The 20530-nt window shown below is 43.4% G+C and overlaps 1 protein-coding gene across 2 annotated transcripts in view; it reads right to left on the minus strand.

Moving 5' to 3' along the window:
* The window catches only part of LOC126278016 (sister chromatid cohesion protein PDS5 homolog B-B), a 192439-nt gene that overhangs the window by 16817 nt on the left and 155092 nt on the right, over positions 1 to 20530 (minus strand). For both annotated transcript variants that reach the window (XM_049977727.1, XM_049977726.1), the window contains exon 20: positions 6435 to 6779. In XM_049977727.1, the coding sequence (XP_049833684.1) occupies positions 6435 to 6779 (345 nt within the window). The remainder of the gene's footprint in view (positions 1 to 6434; positions 6780 to 20530) is intronic.

Genomic DNA, 20530 nt, shown 5'->3' on the forward strand with positions numbered 1-20530 from the left:
AAGAGCTGTGGGATGAACTTGTAACAAGAAACATTCCAAGATGCTGTGTCAGGATTTCATGACACGTTCCAACTGAAATGTTACATTCTTCTGCAATCTCTCAGACATTCTGTCTTCAACTGTCAGGCACAATTTTGTTCATGTTCCTAACATGAGCTTTGTTGGTACATGTCAAAGGACATCCTAAGTGAGGGTTATCTTGAACTTCCATCCAGACATTTCTACACCATGTAAATCATTCGTAACACCGAATACGGTTTAAGCATTCACCACTGTAGGCTTCCTGCATCATTTGGTTTGTCTCTGTAATGGCCTGCTTGAGTTTCACGTAAAATTTAATGCAGCTTGTAGCTCCTCTAACTCTGCCAATTCCAAATTCGCAAACTGTGCAACACAAAGTTCTACTCAATACAGCACCGAACAATAACTAACAGACACATAACAATGAAACTTCCAGCAGTTACACAATAAACATATCCACATGAAGGGATGCCTACCACAGTTTGCTCCAACACACCATTGGCGCAAAATTACGGATGTTTCAGAATTTTTTGAACAAACTTCTTACTGTTCATCTGTGATGATAAAAATATTAGTTTGATATTAGTGAAATCTATATTAAGCTTATAGTTAATACCTGTTGTTGGCATGGATAAATGTAAACTTTCAGACACTCTTGCAGAAAGAACATCGTAGTGGGCAATGAGCTGTAGGTTACAAATTGCGGGAAATGTATTATGTAATAAGATCACTCCTTGCTTCTGTCCACGCAGAGGGACAGCCAAGTCAACAAAGGTCTGCAGTACGAGGGTCACTCCAAAAGAAATACACAATATTTTTTTTTAAATCCATAGTTTAATCTACATGTTTGAAAGTTTTACAGTGTGTAGATACATCCTTTAGGAACAATATTTTCATTTCTCCACATAATTTCCATCCCTCTCAACTGCCTTATGCCATCTTGGAACCAGCGCCTATATACCTGCACAGTAAAATTCTAGACCAACCTGTAGGAGCCTCTGTTTGGCAGCGTGCACAAGGGAGTCATGATCTTCAAACCTTGTTCCACGAAGAGTGTCTTTCAGTTTCCCAAAGAGATGATAGTCACATGGAGCCAGGTCAGGACTGTAAGGCGGGTGTTTCAGTGTTGTCCATCCGAGTTTCGTAATCGCTTCCATGGTTTTTTGACTGACATGTGGCCGCGCATTGTCGTGCAACAGCAAAACATCCTGCTTCTGTGGACGAACATGACTCAGTCGAGCTTGAAGTTTCTTCAGCGTTGTCACATATGATCAGAACTTATGGTGGTTCCGCAAGCAAGACTTCGGAATCGAAAAACACCGCAGCCACAACTTTTTCAGCAGAAGGTGTGGTTTTGAATTTTTTTTCTCGGGTGGATTTGCACGATGCCACTCCATTGATTGTCTCTTCGTCTCTGGTGAAAAATGATGGAGCCATGTTTCATCACCTGTCACAATTCTTCCAAGAAATTCATTTCCACCATTCTCGTACTGTTCCAAAAGTTCGCTGCATACCATTTTTCTTGTTTCTTTGTGAGCCACTGTCAACATCATGGGAACCCACCTGGCACAAACCTTTTTTAACGCCAACACTTTCAGTATTCTGCAAACACTTCCTTCCCCTATCCCGATGTAGCGTGACAATTCGTTTACTGTGATGCGTCTGTCAGCAGTCAGCAATTCATTAACTCTCTGCACATTGTCTGAAGTGTGTGCAGTACAAGGCCTGCCGCTGCGAGGAAATCCTCAATATTGCTGTATCCGCTTTCATCACGTAGCCTGCTTGCCCACCGACTAACTGTACTACCATCGACAGCAGCATCTCCATACACCTTTTTCAATCTCTTGTGGATGTTTCCCACTGTCTCGTTTTCACAGCACAGGAATTCTATGACAGCACGTTGCTTCTGACGGATGTCAAGTGTAGCAGCCATCTTGAAGACACGCTGTGATGGGGCCACTCACAGGAACAGGTTGAACTAAGTTTGAAAACAAGCGAGAATAATGTATCTACACACTGTAAAACTTTCACACATGCAAAATGAAAATTGTATTTTTACAAAAATAGTGTGCATTTCTATTGGATTCACCCTCATATTCTTTTTAATGAACTAAAGATGTTTATGACCCTAAATAGTTGTCTTAATGAATTTTGAATCAACATGATTATTTATTTGAAATTTCTTTTAAATATAAAGATGAAATAAAAGTTTTGTGAACGTAGTACCCACTATATTTGTGAGGGGGGAGGGCCTTTGCAAGTGTGGATATATGGATGTAGCCAACAGTTGCATTACCTGCAACCACTACTTGCTCAAAACCAATAACTCAAGTGAGCAGGAAGTATCTCTCTCTATCGCAATGTGTATTATTATAAATTACAGCATCAAACTTCGTGATACTTTGCCTAAACTTCAAGTACATTTTGCACATGCTACATTGTATGGAAGCCAATTTTTCAAAGGATCCAGAAACACTGTATCAATCATAACTGCGAGAATGTCACCCACAGTCTAGGTTCAACTATGATAATATTATTGCAGTTCAAGAGCTAATGGGAGGAACACCATACTTAATTGTTCTCCCAAAGTCGATGATAGTGGGTCTAAGAGTTGAGAGTGCTGAGATTATTCTTGGAGACCATATTTAATATTTCAAGGTATAACAGAGAGATCAGTGACAAAAAGAGAGAAATGACTGGAAAGCCCTGCATCACCTTGAGAAAGAAGATAGTGTGGAGTGACAGATAATAGGAGATTCCTGACTCTTTTGAGATGTTAATATTTTTTGTACCAACTGACATGTAAATTGTATAACATAGGAAATGACACTGGTAATATGTTTCTTACTTTACAATTCTACACAAAAAGCACAGCCAGATACAACAGTCTAACACAAAAATAGCTTTTTGAAATTCAGTGGTCAAGTTTTAACTCTTCCTGTGGCATTATTATATATCTCTACCCCCCCCCCCCCTTTTCCACCTCCCACTACACATGCAAACATCTGGTCTCTGATAAGTCAAATGAAGCAGTTTGTACACATTTGTTTGCTGGTGCCCGCCCCCCCCCCCTTCCCCACAAAAAAAAAAAAAAAAAAAAAAAAAAAAAAAAAAAAAAAAAAAAAAATTAAAAAAAAATAAAAAAAAAATCTTTCTTTAGTTGAGAATGTTATTAAAAATATGTCTTTTTGCAATCCGATTAGTGTCAATGCATGTAAGATTATATTTATGAATTTTCTTCACATTAATTGACTTTCTGCTGCTTCATGATACAAAAGTTTATAGTGAAGGGTGAAAATACAAAACTGATATTTATGTACACATCCTTTATGTTTCAGCAACTGATAAGTGTTGAACAAGACCGAAAATGTAAGCTAAATGCAGGCCAATAAATTAATGGTACCTATTCTGAGGATTGAATTATTCTTAATTCACACAAGTTTCCAAAAACCAATCTTCAGTATTTGAATACTACATTCAACTCTGCTGTCTTGTATTTCACGTTGTGGACTGGCTTGTGCCAACAGCACTTGCTCAAACAGAATATAAAAAAGTTGCGCACTACTCAGTACTCTGATGCGTATTTGTTTCTAATTGCCACTTACTATAGTAATTAGGCAACAGTTTTCACTTGTTTAAGTGTTATATTTAATAGAAATTGACACAGGAAGAAGCACAAAAAAACAGGAACAATGAAAACAAGATCATGCATACTTTGCATCTGCTTTAGCACAATCCCACGAAATTTCATTACAACTTGTTCCCTTCTAAAATATCTGAGAGCCTGTAGTTGCACTGAATGTTCAGTACACACACACACACACACACACACACACACACACACACACACATTTTTTAAAATTTCTTTTATCCAATGCTGTTTTAAATTTTTTTTAAAAAAAAGCTCTGACAGTTTGAAATGAACACCCACTTTTAAAGTAACAGAATTAACAGCTTTGTTTTTTGCCCCACAATGGCTAGTTAGAAGCAACAGTGACAGTTTAATTAATTACTGTTAAGTCAGCTGAAAAGGCAACTTTTGAGGTCCAATGTTTCATCATCGACTGACTGCTGGAGTAAGTAATTGTACGCAAGCTGCACTGTAAACTTTTGTTCTGTAGCCAGCTGCACTCTTTAAAAGTCCTCTCTCCTCACTTCACATATATGTATTTAATTCCTTTTGATCTCTGAGAACAGAGATCTTGGTTTTGCCCACCACTAACCAACAGTTTCGGTACATTGTCAGTTTTGTATGTTCATTCAAAGAAATGGTACCATTCTACTGCTCAGTAGCTACTGTCATAGTGAACAAGCAACCACTCAATGGAGGAAAAGGGGGGGGGGGGCAGGCAACAAAAGAGAGAGAGAGAGGGGGGGGCAGAGAGAGGGGGACGGAGGGAGGGGGAGGGAGGGAGGGAGGGAGGGAGAGAGAGAGAGAAAGAGAGAGGGAGAGAGAGAAAGAGAGAGGGAGAGAGAGAAAGAGAGAGGGAGAGAGAGAAAGAGAGAGGGAGAGAGAGAAAGAGAGAGAGAGAGAGAGAGAGAGAGAGAGAGAGAGAGAGAGAGAGAGAGAGAGAAGGGAAGGAGGGAGGGAGGGAGGGAGGGAGAGAGGGGAGGGAGAGAGGGGAGGGAGAGAAGGGAGGGAGGGAAGGGAGGGAGGGAAGGGAGGGAGGGAGGGAGGGAGGGAGGGGAGGGAGAGGAGGGAGGGAGGGAGGGAGGGAGGGAGGGAGGGAGGGAGGGAGGGAGAGAGGGAGAGAGGGAGGGAGAGAGGGAGGGAGGGAGGGAGGGAGGGAGGGAGGGAGGGAGGGAGAGAGGGGAGGGAGGGAGGGAGGGAGGGGGGGGAGGAGAGAGAGAGAGAGAGAGAGAGAGAGAGAGAGAGAGAGGCATAGTGATGCTCCTTTCTTTGTGATGGCATCAAAAGTCATTTATTTTATTACACAACATGCATCTTCAAACAATATTAGCTGTTAAGTATTAGGCAGCAGCTGTCGTGGTATGACATGAAAACCAACATGCATGAATGCTGAATGTTCTGGCATGTGCATTAAGGATGATCTACAAAGTTAAAATAATGAACATGTAAATGAAAGTAATCAATTTTTGAAAATATTCAAAAATTGGACATATAAAAAATCTCCTCACCAGAAAGTGGTACGAGAAAACACATATAAAAGTTAAAGAAATGTGCAAGCTTTCAAAGCCAGTGGCTCCTTCTTCTGACAGAAGTGTTGGAGGGGAAGGAAGAGGGGTGAAAGAACATTTAGAAAATGGGAAGAGTTACGGAAAAGTTGCCCAGAAGCCTTGGTCATGGGAGACTTTACTGGACAGTCTGACTGAATCAGTCAGACTGATAGCGTCTTTCCTTCTCACCCCATCCCATAAGTCTCCCCTGAGCTGCGGTTCTGGGAGACTTTACCGTAACTCTCTCCATTTCCTAAACCTTGCCAGACCTTTTCCTTCATCGTTCTTTGTTCCCCTTCAACCCTTCTGCAAGAAGACGGAGCCACTGGCTCTGAAAGCTTCGAGATTGCCTTAATTTTTATGTGTGTTGTCTCCTGCCACTACTTAGTGAGTAGATTTTTTATCCGTCCAATCATATTATAATGAACATGTAATGTGACTGCGAAGGACTGTTGAAACAACATTCATAGCTGTGGCATCACAGATTTTTCTTTTTCATGCAAATGTGAAGCATTAAAGCAAATCATTTCATACCTTTTGTAAACGAGCAGGCTTTAGTAGTGTGTTATTTTTAAAACATGAATTGATTTAATGAATCCAAGCTTTATTAAGAAAAAGTACTACATAATTCCAAACAAGTCACATTCTTGCTGCTGATTTTCATATTTTGTTTCATGCTACAAATATCTGGTGTGTGTCCACCACATCAGGCACAGGATATGTCAAAAATTATGAGAATTCCTTGCAAATTAACTGAGCAGATCACTGTGATTCTTTTATGTTTACAGTCACTTATGTTACTCAGTAGTAGCATAACAGCCACACAAGCACGCACGGGCGCGCGCGCGCACGCACACGCACACGCACACGCACACGCACACACACACACACACACACACACACACACACACACACACACACACACACCTCTCTCTCTCTCTCTCTCTCTCTCTCTCTCTCTCTCTCTCTCTCTCTCTCTCGGGATAAAATGTGACTTTGGTGGAATCATGCATGTGGCATTTAGTTAACAAAATATAGCTTCATGAAATTAGTTCATTCTGAACAGACTGATACATTTTTCATTGATATCTTTCTTTTCAAGCACCACAACAGTCAAGCAAGGATCAATTCAAGATCATAATGCACAAATGAGTTGAATAGACAAAATGTTATTAGAAGATACAATGAATAATTGCTACAAAGCTTCCCTTCAACAGCAAATCAGCCACTCCTACCTTTACATCATTTTCACCAGTTGCACCAATGCCAGTATTAGATGGAACTGGTCGAGTAGGGCGACCCCTCGCTTTACGAGCACCTCGATCTGCCACTCCTGTGCCACTAATTGTGCCAGTAATTGGTGCCCCAATAGTGTTATTTGTGGAACTTGGTACATTCCGCTTCGCTGACGACTGAAGCTCTGGTGGTATGTAGATTCTCGTGTTAACAAAGATATTATCTTCATGCCTTCGGAAATACATAGTTGGTATACGAGCCTCAGATGGGAACTCCTTCATGTCAAAATTAGTTGTTTTTGACATTATGAGACTCATTGCCAAGTCACAGACAGCCCACATTTTCTACAGAAAGAGAGTTTTAGCTGTTAATTTTAAATATTTAGTTCATAAAAAAATAATTCAAAATTTTTTTTCTAATTAAAAACAAATGTGAATTCACTAACAGAAACGAGTGATGGAAATATTTTTCACTCCAACGTACTTCTTTACAGCACAGAATTTTTATTTGCACACATCAAATGTAAGAAAAAATGGCTCTGAGCATTATGCGACTTAACTTCTGAGGTCATCAGTCGCCTAGAACTTAGAACTAATTAAACCTAACTAACCTAAGGACATCACACACATCCATGCCCGAGGCAGGTTTCGAACCTGCAACTGTAGCGGTCGCTCGGCTCCAGACTGTAGCGCCCAGAACTGCACGGCCACTCTCCACTCTGGCCAGCCCAAATGTAAGAGGTGCTTCACAATCATTCATCTTATTGCACAAGACTATATCTTCTACATGAATGGGTTAAATTTTAACTTCCACATCAAAACTAAAAGTTTACCTTTGAGCCACTTAATGTGGTTGCTGATAGGATTCACCCTGGTGCAGCTTGCATTCTCAGTTTCAGAAATTACATATCTGGACATATTAGTCATTAACTTCCTTCACAATCCCAAGAACAAGTTAAAAATTTAACTGGCAACAGAACGGAGCACTTACATGTAGAAGTATTTATTTACAATGAGCTGCCGTGACAGTGGACTAGTCACAAGGGGTGTACGGATCTTGCATTGCACCACTAGCCTCCAAGATTGCCTGATTGCATGGTATGTGGCCTTTTTGTTGGGGAGGGGGACTGGAATAGTGGGAGAGATTGTGAAAAATCTGTCTTTGCACCTCCTTGTCCAACAGTTTTGGGTGTGAACTGTCATACCTGAAATACACTCCGCACCAGATATCTGAACTCTTCCCGACTGTTACAATGTGGCTAACAGGTGCCCACAACACATGGGCAGAGAGGTACTGTTCAGCACTAATACATTTGACTGTTTTCAGTTTAACACGTGTCCGTTGTGTGTGCAGTACAAGTTCTATCATCCTTTGTGTTTTTCCAAGTTTCTATTACTAGTACACAGCGAGTTCAGATTGAAATTATGATGCCTATTAGTACTTGAAAACTGACAGGCAGAAAACTGAATAGTCAGGTCTTGAGAGGTGTTATAATGTTTATGGAAGACAAGTCCTCTTAGGGAAGGAACATTACCGTGCAGCAAGTTCATCTGAGGGCCAAAGTGGTGACAGGCACTTCACATAGCTATCTCCCACAAATTAAAAAGGAAGGCAGGCTATCGTTATCTGGCAGAGGAAATAAGTCAGTAACTCCAGATAAAAAATGTAATTGCAAAATAGTTTTCATAAGGCTATTTGTTTGTTTTGTTTTAGGGCGCACAAAAACAACTGAGACCATACGTGCCCAAATCAAAACTATAGAACACAAACACAGAGGCAAGGGAAACGGCTATATGTCAGTCCCAATGGAACGAATAGGAGACATCTAAATGAGGCACGTGAGAGAAGGACTAAAAAACACCATACAAAAATGGAGATCCAAAATTAAAAATTAAACTGCCTTCACCATATTGCTTCGGCAGGTAAAAAGTAAAACACGAGCGACAGCCCGCACGTCATTTGCTAAAACTGCTGATAAACCAGATGCCAAACCTAAGATGGAACGTAAATTAGTAAAAAAAGGGCATTCCAGCAGGTAGTGGCAGACAGTTAAAATTTGGGCACAATGCATATAAAGTGGTGTGGTAATGCCACTGAGCAAATGATGATGGCTAAAAAGGCAGTGCCCAATACACAGCCAAGTTAAAATAATCTCCTCTCAGCAGGAGGGCCGAGAGGTCGTCCAAGGTGCCAGGAGAGGCTTAATATACAGGGTGTCCAGAAAAGGACTCCCTGATTTCAAAATTAAATATCTCGAAAACAAGGATTGATAGAGGAATTCAGGAAACGTTATGTTTACTGTGAAAGCTGTAAGAAGTTTATATAGCAGTTTGAGATAATAGTTACAAAAGCTGCTAACAGATGGCGCTGTAAACGCCATATGTAATGCCTAGTATAAATAGTGATCCGAAGCCCAGAGCAATCAGTTCCACTATTGAAATGTGAAAGGAGGTTAGCATACCGAAGGAAGAGATTAAAACCATGTACTTCACTGAATAACGCGTTTTACTGGTGCTAGAGTACCACAGGTTAGAATAGAGTCCTACAACAAGAAGGCGAAGTTTTCAAGCACGATTTAATGTTCCAGAAGGACCCAATGCGAAAACAATTTGTACGCTCTTCGCAAAATTTCAACGAACAGGCAGCGTAACTGATGACGTAGTGGGGCATGTTGGCCGCAAGCAAACCGCAGTTACACCTGAAAATATCACCACAGTTTCTGGAATTATTCAGTGAAATCCAATGTCATCCATCTGTAGAATTGCATCTGAGACTGGTTTGAAGCGTTCCAGCATGCAGAAAATACTGAGAAAGAGCCTACACATGTTTCCATTCAAAATTCAAACGCACCAGGCCATCCCCGTACAAGCTGTGCAACAAAGGGGTTGCCTTTGCTAATCAGATGCTCACAATGATTGGTGAAGGATTTCATGTTGGCTGCATTTGGTTTACAGATGAAGCACACTTCCACCTGAATGGATATGTGAATAAGCAGAACTGGTGATTTTGGGGTTCCGAAAAGCCATATTGGTGTGAAGCGAAACCCTTGTATTCTCCTAAAGTTACTGTGTGGGCTGCGGTATGCAGCAGAGGCAATATTGGCCCTTTTTTCATTCGAGAAATGGGCACTGGTGCATGTTACGTTGCAATTTTGGAACAAGTTGTCGCCACACAGCAAGCGTTAGAGGATCGACCAGGTACTGAATGGTTTATGCAAGATGGAGCCCGACCACATCAGACCGAACAAGTGTTTCGCTTTCTTGAGGAATACTTTGGGAATCGAGTCATTGCTTTGGAATATCCCAAATTTACTGGTGCAGGCATGGATTGGCCTCCATATTCGCCGGATTTGACTCCCTGTGACTTTTTTTTTTGTGGGGCACAGTGAAAGACATGGTCTACCCGAAGCATCCCGCCACATTGGACGAGCTTGAATCAGCAATCTCTGTGGTATGTGAATCCATTTTGGTTGAGACACTATGAAATGTGATGGCGAATTTCATTCTTCGTTTGCACCACCTCTGTAGTACCGATGGTGAACATTTTGAAAACATTGCGATGTGACTGTTTGCAAAGATTGTTTTCATACGATTATTTCACTTATGTATGCTGATATGAGCTGTACAGCGTACAGCGCCATCTGTTAGCAGCTTTTGTAACTATTATTTCAAACAGCTGTATAAACTTCTTACAGCTTTCACAATAAACATACCATTTACTGCATTCCTCTATCGATCTTTGTTTTCGAGATATTTAATTTTGAAATCAGGGAGCCCTTTTCTGGACACCCTGTACCAAGCTTATTCCCATGAAGGGATGACCAGTGGAGATGCCAAAGGGACACCACCTCCTGACAGACAGCATTGCAGAGATCATAGGAGGAAATAGAGGTACTTGCGGGCTGAGGTAAGAGGATTGCAGCCTTGGCAGCAGCAGCTTCGTTTCCTGGCAGATCGACATGACCAGGGACCCAAAGAAACATGACATTGGCTCCACCAAGCGTGAACAAGTGACAGTTTTCCTGTACCCGCTGCACTAAGGGATGAGCAGTGTACAGAGCACAGAGACTTTGGAGGGCGCTGACCGAGTCGGGGCACAGTACATAATTGGGAAAGCTGTGTTGCCGGATGTACTCTGCGATCTGGTACAAGGCGAAAAGCTTGGCTGTAAATACTGAGGAATGGGCCGGAAGCTGACATCAAAAGACACGGCTGCCAATGACAAATGCACACCCAACCCCACAGTCAGTCCGAGAGCCATCAGTATATACAAAGGTACTATTGCTAAATTCCATGCGAAGGTCGTGAAACTGAATGCGATAGACTGAGGCTGGAGTAGTATCCTTAGGAAGCGAATGAAGGCCAAGGTTAACATGGGCCGCTTCATGAAGCCAAGGAGGTGAAGGGTTCACACCCACGGGGAAAGTTACAGGTAGTGTGAAGTTAAGCCACCGTAGAAAGTGGAGGAAGTGGACTCCAGGAGGTAACAGAGATGAGGGACGAGCCCCATACTGATGATCGAAGGAATCATCAAAGATGGAGGCATAGGAAGGGTGGCCACGCAAGGCAGACAAACGGCATGCATACCTGCTGAGGAGAAAGTCACAGCGGTAGGACAGTGGTAGTTCAGCAGCTTCAGCATACAGACTCTCAACCGGGCTGGCGTAAAAGGCACGGTTCGCCAAATGGATGCCATAATGATGGAGAGTGTCGACACAGTGTAAAAGGGATGGGCGTGCAGATGCATAAACAAAGCACCCATACCCGAGTTTCGAACGGACAAGGGAGTGGTACAAAAGGAGGAGGGTAGTTCGATCAGCACCCCAAGAAGTATCATTGAGGACACACAGGACACTGAGGGACTGTGTACAGCGGGATGCCAGATGAAAAACATGGGAGGACGAAGGGAGTTTCCTATTGAGCATGAGCCCTAGGAATTACGTAGTGTCAAAGAACGGAAGGGCAACAGGCCCAAGATGTAGAGATGGTGGGAGAAACCATTTGCGCTGGCAGAAATTCATACAGATGGTTTTGTCAGTGGAAAAGCGAAAGCCATTGGAGATGCTCCAGGAGTGAAGCCGAACGAGACACCACTTAAAACGCCGCTTACTCAGGCAGGTCCGTGGAGAACTGCAATAGATGGCAAAATCATCGACAAAAAGGGAGCCGGAGACGTCCGGCGGGAGACAGGCCATGATAGGGTTAATGGCAATAGCAAAGAGGATGACGCTCAGGACAGAACCCTGAGGGACACCATTTGCCTGAATAAAGGTGTCCGACAAGGCAGAACCCACACGTACCTTGAAAACTTGGTCTTGTAAAAATGCTCGAAGAAAACAGGGCAGAGTACGGAGAATACCAGTTCTCCAGCAGGTGTTGTAGGCCTTCTACAAATCAAAAAACATGGCCACAGTCCGGGATATCCGCAGAAAACCAGTCATGACATGGGTGGACAAAGTAATGAGATGGTCAAGTGCAGAATGTCGCGCTCAAAATCCACACTGTGCACTTGCGAGTAAATGGCGAGATTTGAGTCACCACACCAGCCGGGCATGAATCACACGTTCCACCGCCTTGCAAATGCAGCTGGTAACAGAGATGGGGTGGTAGCTAGAAGGAAGGTTTCTGTCCATACCGGGCTTAGGCATGGGTATGACTGTGGTTTCAAGCCAGTGTCCAAGAAATGTGCCCTCAGCCCAGATATGGTTTTGTGTGTTAAGCAGAAAGTGCTTTCACACAAGAGAGAGGTGCTGCAACATCTGAATTTCGATAGCATCTGGCCCTGGGGAGGAGGACAGGGATGAACTGGGAGCATGGTCTAGCTCCCTTATAGTGAAGGCGTCATTGTAGCACTCACGATTTGGAGAAGAGAAGGGTATCGTCCACGCCGCCTGCCCTCGTTTCCTTTGGATAAAGGCAGGGTGATAGTGGGAAGAGCTTGAAACTTCTGTAAAATGGTGGCCCAAGGTGTTGAAGATAGCTACTGTCAGGCCGGAAATTGGGGAACGGATCTTGGTTCCAGAGAGCTGCCTGAGGTTGATCCACATGACAGAGGAAGGTGTGGAACTGTTAAAAGAACTAGTGAATGAAATCCAAGTAGCCCTTTTGCTACCCCAAAGAACTCAACAACACTTTGCACACATTTGTTTATAATTAATGCAGTTTTCCAGCAAAGGGTGGCGGTTGAAAACGAGGTGAGCACGTCACTGTGCACAATTGCGTCACAGCACGCCTCAGTCCACCAAGGGACTGGGGCATGACATGGTAAAGAGGAAGTGTGAGGAATGGAACATTCTGCAGCAGTAAGGATAACAATTGTGAGATTGTCTATAAAATGACTTATCTTAATAACATGAATATTTCTACATGTGTTTGGAGAGGGAAATTGATTTTTGATTGCTACTTTACTTTAAGTTGTAAATGGTACCTGAATTTTGGTTGCTGCCTCCTTAAATGATCAGCTTCTGGACCAGTTGGTGACTTCTTATAATTTGGAGGAAGTGATTGTTCTTTAAGGTTTAAAATACGACTCTGTTAGTTACTTGGTCATATTGTGGATAGCTTTGAGCCCAAATTTCGTAGCTTTTAATACCTAAGGGACCACTGTTGTAAGTAAATAACATCAAACAGCAATTTGCTTTTAGTGAGAAAAGGAGATTGCTTGGCATACAAAACTTCCTTCAAACTACACGTCCTGTTGCATCAAAATTGGTCAGAGGAGTTCAGCACCATACTATTATACAAGAACATAATCCAATTACTGTAATTAAGAAAGGATGAGAGGAGGTTTCGTAATGAATGAAAACTACAGAGAATGCATTTTCTTTCCTGTATTTTAGTGAACTTTGTACACTTACAATTCTGTTGACTGATAGCCAGCGACAACAATGAAGTTCACTTCCTTTTCCAAATACAAGATATTTCTATTCTTCACTTCCAGAAAGTTTGTATACATAAAACTCTTACACATACTTTACTCGGTTTTATCACTGAAATAGCAATTTTCGTTAAATGTAACAATACATTCTGAGCGACGGCCTAGCAACACGTCCTCATTCCAAAAGATACAGATTAACAGTCCTCTTTTTTTTAATAAATCATACTCAGATTCACAGCTACTACCGGTGCAGGGATTGCGCGCTAAAGAGTTTCTTGCTGTCCAGCTGCACTTCACTTGGTATTTACAAACATTACTGAGATTCTCAGAATAAAATTGGGCACAAAATAGTTAAGAAAAGGACAGTGAGGCTCGAATAACATTTCAAGTCCACCTGGTCATCACAACTGAGAAAACCTTGTTCTGCACAAGTCGCCACGGAGGAGAAAGCTGCCAGTCAGCCTCAGTAAGATGCTATTCGGGCATGCAAGTGGATGGGGTAGGAGTCAGCAAACGGAGAGCACATGGGAAATGGTCGCTTGAGCAGGCGTCAGAACGGACCACTCAAGACGATGGGCAAGCTGGCAGTGCAGAAGGATAGGTCCAAGTGGGAATAGGTGAGCTAGAGGCGTCAGAAAGAACGGACCACTCAAGATGATGGGCAAGCTGGGCAGTGCAGAAGGATAGGTCCAAGTGGGAATACGTGAGCGAGGAGTCAGAAAAGAAAGTGGGTGCACCAGTACTAAAACAGAAAAGGTTGACTTGGTTAACAAGGTCAGCCAAGAGGGCACCTCTCCGACAGGTCCTGGAAGAACCCCAAAGGAGATGATGCACATTAAAGTCACCGAGTAGCAAAAATGGGGGAGGTAGCTGCCCAATAAGCTGAAGGAAGTCTGCCCTGGTGACACCGAATGATGGAGGTACATAAATGGTACAGAGGGAAAAAGTCAGGCGGGTAAGAAAAAGGCGAATGGAGACAGCTTGATGACGGGTAGTCAGGGAGATGGGTTGACTATGAACGTCATCCTGTATGAGCAGCATGATGCCCCCATGAGATGGAATACCGACCTCAGCGGGAAGGTCAAAATGAATCGGTAAGTAATGTGGAAGCTCAATGCGGTCTTGAGCGCGCAATTTAATTTCCTGAAGCTAAAGTACAAGGGGATGCTGTGATGCTAGAAGCAGCCACAGATCATATTTGTGGGACCGAAGGCCACAAGCGTTGCATTGGAGGACAGTGATGAGGAGGAAGAGATGTAGGGGTGTCAACTCACAAGTCCGCGGAGGGACACCTGGTGGAGAGTCGCTACTACAGGGCACAGAAGCAGGAGGAACCTCCTCTATGCAGTCCACAAAAGCATTGGCGTGCTTGTGTGGTCGGTGGAGTCAAACGCCGAAAAACGATTGGTGGTGTGCACTGGCGAGACAGAGGTCAACTCGGCTGAGCGACCATGTGACGACACCTTGGAGCAGGATCTTCGAGTTGGTGAAGGGGAAGACCATTTGTCTTCAGCGAATTGCTTTAAGGCCTTCAGGGTAGGGGAAGACTTGGACGGTGTTTGGCTGAAGGGACGGAGGAAGTCTTCTTGGGAGTACTCCTTCTGGCCTTTCCTGCCTGTCAGTTCTATAGTAGGTAGATCTGCCCCTTTATGCGAGAGTTTGACAGTTTGTTGCACAGGAGGACGGGGGCATGGCGATGCTATCTTGACACTGTCCTTCATGGAGCAGGGGTAACAAGAACTGAACTATAAGTGCAAAAGGGAGAACACAGGGTTTGCGACTGACCAGTAACTTGCAAGCTACTGGGTAAGGCACTTTTTCCTTTACCTGAATCTCTTGAACAACCCACCCATCTAGATGCACGAGACAATCCCGGGAGGAGGCAGTATGGCCACCATTGCAGTTGATACAGCAGGGAGAGGGAGGTGGACATTCGCCCTCGTGTGCATCCCTGCCACAGGTTACGCATTTGGCTGGGTGTCGACAAGACGTTCTGGTGTGATTGAACCGATGACACCGGTAATAGTGCATCGGATTCGAAATGTATGGCCAGACTGTGATGATTTCTAGCCAGCTTTAATCTTGGACACCAGCAGCACCCTACCACAGGTGAGGAAAAGAGTGTGTGTGTGTGTGTGGGGGGGGGGGGGGGGGGGGGGCACCAGGGAGGAATCAACTTTTTTCATTACACGATGAATGGTAATGGCACCCTGATCAGGGGTAAGATTGTATTTCAGCCTCAGCTGGACCGTCAAGCAGCCTGGTGTAAATTACACCACAGGAAGAATCAAAGTTCTATGTGCCTCGACACGGACAGGGTAGCCGTGGAGAAGCGAGGCAGCAAGTAATTGTTGTGCTTGAGCATCAGAAGCCGTCTCCATAAGCAAGGTGCCATTCTATAAATGAGAGCAGGATTTCATAAGGCCAGCAATTGCATCAACACCTTTATGCATAATAAACGGATTTACCGTGGAGAAGGAGTGACCGTCTTTCATATGTGAAAACGTGAGGAATCGTGAAGCAGCAGGAAGGGTCTTTGAATCATTAGTCTCATAACGTTTACATTTTGTCAACAATGATGGACAGGATGAGTGACTCATAGTGAGGAAATCCCCCCAATTGCCAGCATCTCCGATGGCACGCTCCTTCCAGGTGGGGGCCTCTACACAAGAGGGCGCACCCACCTTAGGTGAATCTTCACACCTTGAGTCACACCTCCCGAACACCTGACGGAGGGACCAACGTGCAATCTGGGAAGGTGACAGCTCAGGCAATCACTCCTCCCTGGGCCTGGCCTGTACCAGGTCCTACCTGTTGACCGGGGCTGGGAATTACATGTTACCCAGTCATCTTTTACGTGTCAGATGCGTGGGCTGGCTTTCAGAAGTGCATAGTGAGGAAGAAGAAAAAAAAGAGGATCCTCAAATGCTGATGTGGAGAAACGAGAGGAGAAGGGAAATAAAGAAAGGAAAAAGGAGCCAAAAATGAAGTTGAGATTGTTCGCAAGTCAGCAACAGAATGCAGAACATTCCCAATAATACCGCAGACATGTTCCCATGTTCCCCAAGGGAGGGGAAAATGAATAGCAAGAGGATACACATACAGCTTGTCAGGGAAAAAGTGCTGCATACACTAGAGCCCCGTGGTAGCCAAGCACGAACCCGAGTGATTGGGGGGGGGGGGGGGGGGGGGGTAGGGTTAGGGTTAAGGCCATAGTTTGAAGAATTGTTAACAACTTTTTTTCATCTGACCGAAAAACAAGTGCCTACAGCGGAAGGAGTTAAGCAGAAGTTGAAACAATCTATAGACTTTCAAGATAGGAACCCTACTGTAAGGTGTTATTAAACAAATTAGGTTTCTACTGGAGAGAAAGAGAACGAGAGGGAGAGAGAGAGGGAGAGGGTGGCAGGCTCAATGCTGTTAGAGAGAATCATCATCCAAGAAAAAAAATTGCATATTCAAAGCAATTTAAAAAAAATAATTTAAAGAGGGAAACAGAGACACTGTTTACATTTAGGTCTCATTCTACTAAAGACGATATTTCAAATTGGCTACCGAGCGAGGTGGCGCAGTGGTTAGCACACTGGACTCGTATTCGGTAGGACGACGGTTCAATCCCATCTCCGGCCATCCTGATTTAGGTTTTCCGTGATTTCCCTAAATCGCTTCAGGCAAATGCCGGGATGGTTTCTTTGAAAGGGCACGGCCGATTTCCTTCCACATCCTTCCCTCACCCGAGCTTGTGCTCCGTCTTTAATGACCTCGTTGTCGACGGGACGTTAAACACTAAGATCCTCCTCCTCCTCCTCAAATTGGCAAACAAACGAATGTAACCCATTCTCAGATGACATGCTGAAACCTGTTCTATACGAGTTCGTTTGACGAACCACCCAAGGACTGTTGAGTATTCCACTGAGAAGATTTGACAAACTGCTGTACACACTGCTTTAGGCCTTCCTCCTTACCACCCAGAATTAAATCCAACAGATATTATTTGAGCTATTGTGAAAGGTTGGACAGCTTCTAGGAATGTTATCTGCAACATAACATTTATAAAACAATTGTGTGTGGAGAAATTTAATTCAATGGCTAAAGAAGACTGGATTCCAGGGCAGAGGACATTGAAAGGTGAATAAAAACTTTGATCCTAGATATAACTGTAAGAATTACCTCTTGGTTTCATCTGCATGCATGTAAAATATATACCCTTATAAAACTGGATGGTGATTTTGAAAATAAAAGCTTTAACAATACTGTGTGTACATTAAAATGTACTCTTTGCCTTTAAATATGTCTGCTTGTGTCTGTGTATGTGCGGATGGATATGTGTGTGTGTGTGTGTGTGTGTGTGTGTGTGTGTGTGTGTGTGTGTGTGTGTGTGTGCGCGCGCGCGAGTGTACACCTGTCTTTTTTTCGCCCTAAGGGAAGTCTTTCCGTTCCCGGGATTGGAATGACTCCTTACCCTCTCCCTTAAAACCCACATCCTTTCGTCTTTCCCTCTCCTTCCTGAAGAAGCAACCATTGGTTGCGAAAGCTAGTAATTCTGTGTGTGTATTTGTGTGTTTTGTTCATTGTGCCTGTCTGCCGGCGCTTTCCCGCTTGGTAAGTCTTGGAATCTTTGTTTTTAATATATTTTTCCCATGTGGAAGTTTCTTTCTATTTTATTAAAATGTACTCCATGTGATCCACTTTCATTAATATTGAAAATATAGTCTTGTGATACTGTATTCATCTCTTTGAAACCACCTGTATTACACTGTCAATTTCTAACTTACAAAAAGACAGATATGAATTTTTAAGCATTTGTAATCATGAACAGGTCAAATAAAGATTAAAAGAGGCCACTGACATAAGCAGTTTGCCACAGGGGGCAAGGCCATAGTTTGAAGAACTGTTTACAACTTTTTTTTATCTGACCGATAAACAAGTGCCTACAGCGGAAGGAGTTAAGCACAAGTTGAAACAATCTATAGACTTTCAAGATAGGAACCCTACTGTACGGTGTTATTAAACAAATTAGGTTTCTACTGGAGAGGGAGGGGACCAATTAATTTCATACGCAAAACAAGTGGCACCTTTGATTACCACCGTAAAACATTGCCTGAGAAACATTTTTAGCCTTAAATTATAAATTACATATGAAGATGACAGGGAGTGTTGCCCAACATTTTTTTTATATTCAACCAAAGGTTCGCGACTTTTTTTCATGGCGCTTCTGATATTGCTCCCTGTAAAACTTTTAATAAGATATGTTTCTGGGTGTTTATTTTACTATATCACATTTTTTTCCAATCTTTCAGTTATTTCCACACTCAAATTCCCAATTTCTCAGAACTATATTTTACTGTATGTGAGAGCAAGTTTTTCCTCATTAGTATATTTTAATAACGTAGAAGAAATATACAAATATTTTGCCCATAATGCCATGGCAGAAGTGATCACACCATCCTTCTGAGAGACTACATTCTCAATTCATTTCTTGTCAACGCATTATAAATTCACTCAATTTACTTGATGCAGAACCTGCCAACAAAACACCCAAAATGAAACACAGACAAACACGCGCACATGCACACGCTCATACACACATGTGCACCTGCATACACACCTGTGCACCTACACTTTCTGGCTGTGTGTCCTGTCAGCACAAGGTAGGTGCACAGGTGGCAAAGTTTCCATTCTCTTTTTGTGTGTGCCAATCAATGACTCCTTTACTTCTAAATTGGTTGCCATTTCCCTCTACTGACTTAAACAAAGACCAACCAAAATATCTATAAGACTAGGTTGGTTGGTTGTTTGGTGGGATTAAAAGAGGGGGAAAGGGACAAAACTACGAGGTCATCAGTCCCTCAAAGCCACAAGTGTGAGAATAAAACAAACGAGACTGACAACTCAAAACAGAATGAAAGGAAAAATCACAAGAATGATGAAGGGCAGCAAACATGTAAATGGACAAAAGGGAACAAGAAAACCACGGAAACACAAGAAACGGGATGAACAGATTAAAACAACAAAGCAGATTACCATGGCTGGCTGACCATGGGAATAAAAAAAGATAAGCCAGCCACTCTGCAACGCATTTAATACCTTTACCTTAGAAGCACTAGGGTGGAGGACACAGAGGGACAATGGACATGTACTAAAACTGATAAAAAGAATACGAACAAAACATAAAACTGAATCAGCTGATGAGGCGTTGCTCCCAAAGTAGGTGGTGTGGGAGCAACAGGGAAAGAAGTGCACCCCACCATCAAGGTGGCAGGTCTAGTCTCCCAGTTCTGAGAGGCGATAGGAATTCAAGGAGCTGATGGGGTGAGAACTGTTCTCGTAGTGGTGGTGTACGAGGTAGTCATAGCCACAGAATGTAGGCGCTCAAATTTCCTCTTAACCTCAGTGTAGGTCAGTCGGTCCAGGTTCTTATACACCGTGTTTTTCCACTCTTTCTATAATATCCTGCAGTCTGGTGGGCAAGGAGCATGGAGTATTGGGATGCAATGGTCGTCAACTATCTCAACATGTTGGGCTGGAAGAACAGCGTGAAGACATATGGCTAAATTTCCAGCACTTAAAACACCACATCAGGGGAGGGATATATGGCTTGACGTCAAAGCAATGGACCATCACCTTGACCTTCTCAGGCAATGTATCACCCTCAAGGGCCAAGATGAAGGCGCCGGTGGCAACGAGGTTATCCCTCGGACCCCGATGGATGCGCCGTACGAAATGAACACCTCGCCGGTCTTAATTGGCGCACAGCTAGTCATCAGACTGCGAAAAAAGGTCCCTGTGGAACGTAATACCCTGGACCATAATTAAGCTCTTATGAGGCGTGATGGTAACGGAAACATCCCCCAACTTGCCACAAGAGAGTTATGCCCATGACTGGGCAGAGGATGCTGACCCAGAGCACATTTTGGACAAGCACTCCACCTCCCTGAACTTGTCCTTCAAATGCTCCACAAAAAACTGAGGCTTCATGGACATGAAAGATTCCCCATCAACTCTCGTACATATGAGGTACCGGGGCAAATAAGCTTCACGGCCATTCTTAGCCTGGTATTCCTCTCATGGTGTGACCAGGGTGGGGAATGACTTGGGGTCATATTTCTCAGCATTAAAGTTAAACTTTGCCCACTTAGAGACTGCTGGTGGCGGACCACCAGCAAGAGATAATGTACTACGCTTCATTACGTGTCATCCGACCTGATGCCACACACTC

Source organism: Schistocerca gregaria, chromosome 6 (assembly GCF_023897955.1).
Source record: "Schistocerca gregaria isolate iqSchGreg1 chromosome 6, iqSchGreg1.2, whole genome shotgun sequence".
NCBI lineage: Eukaryota > Metazoa > Arthropoda > Insecta > Orthoptera > Acrididae > Schistocerca > Schistocerca gregaria.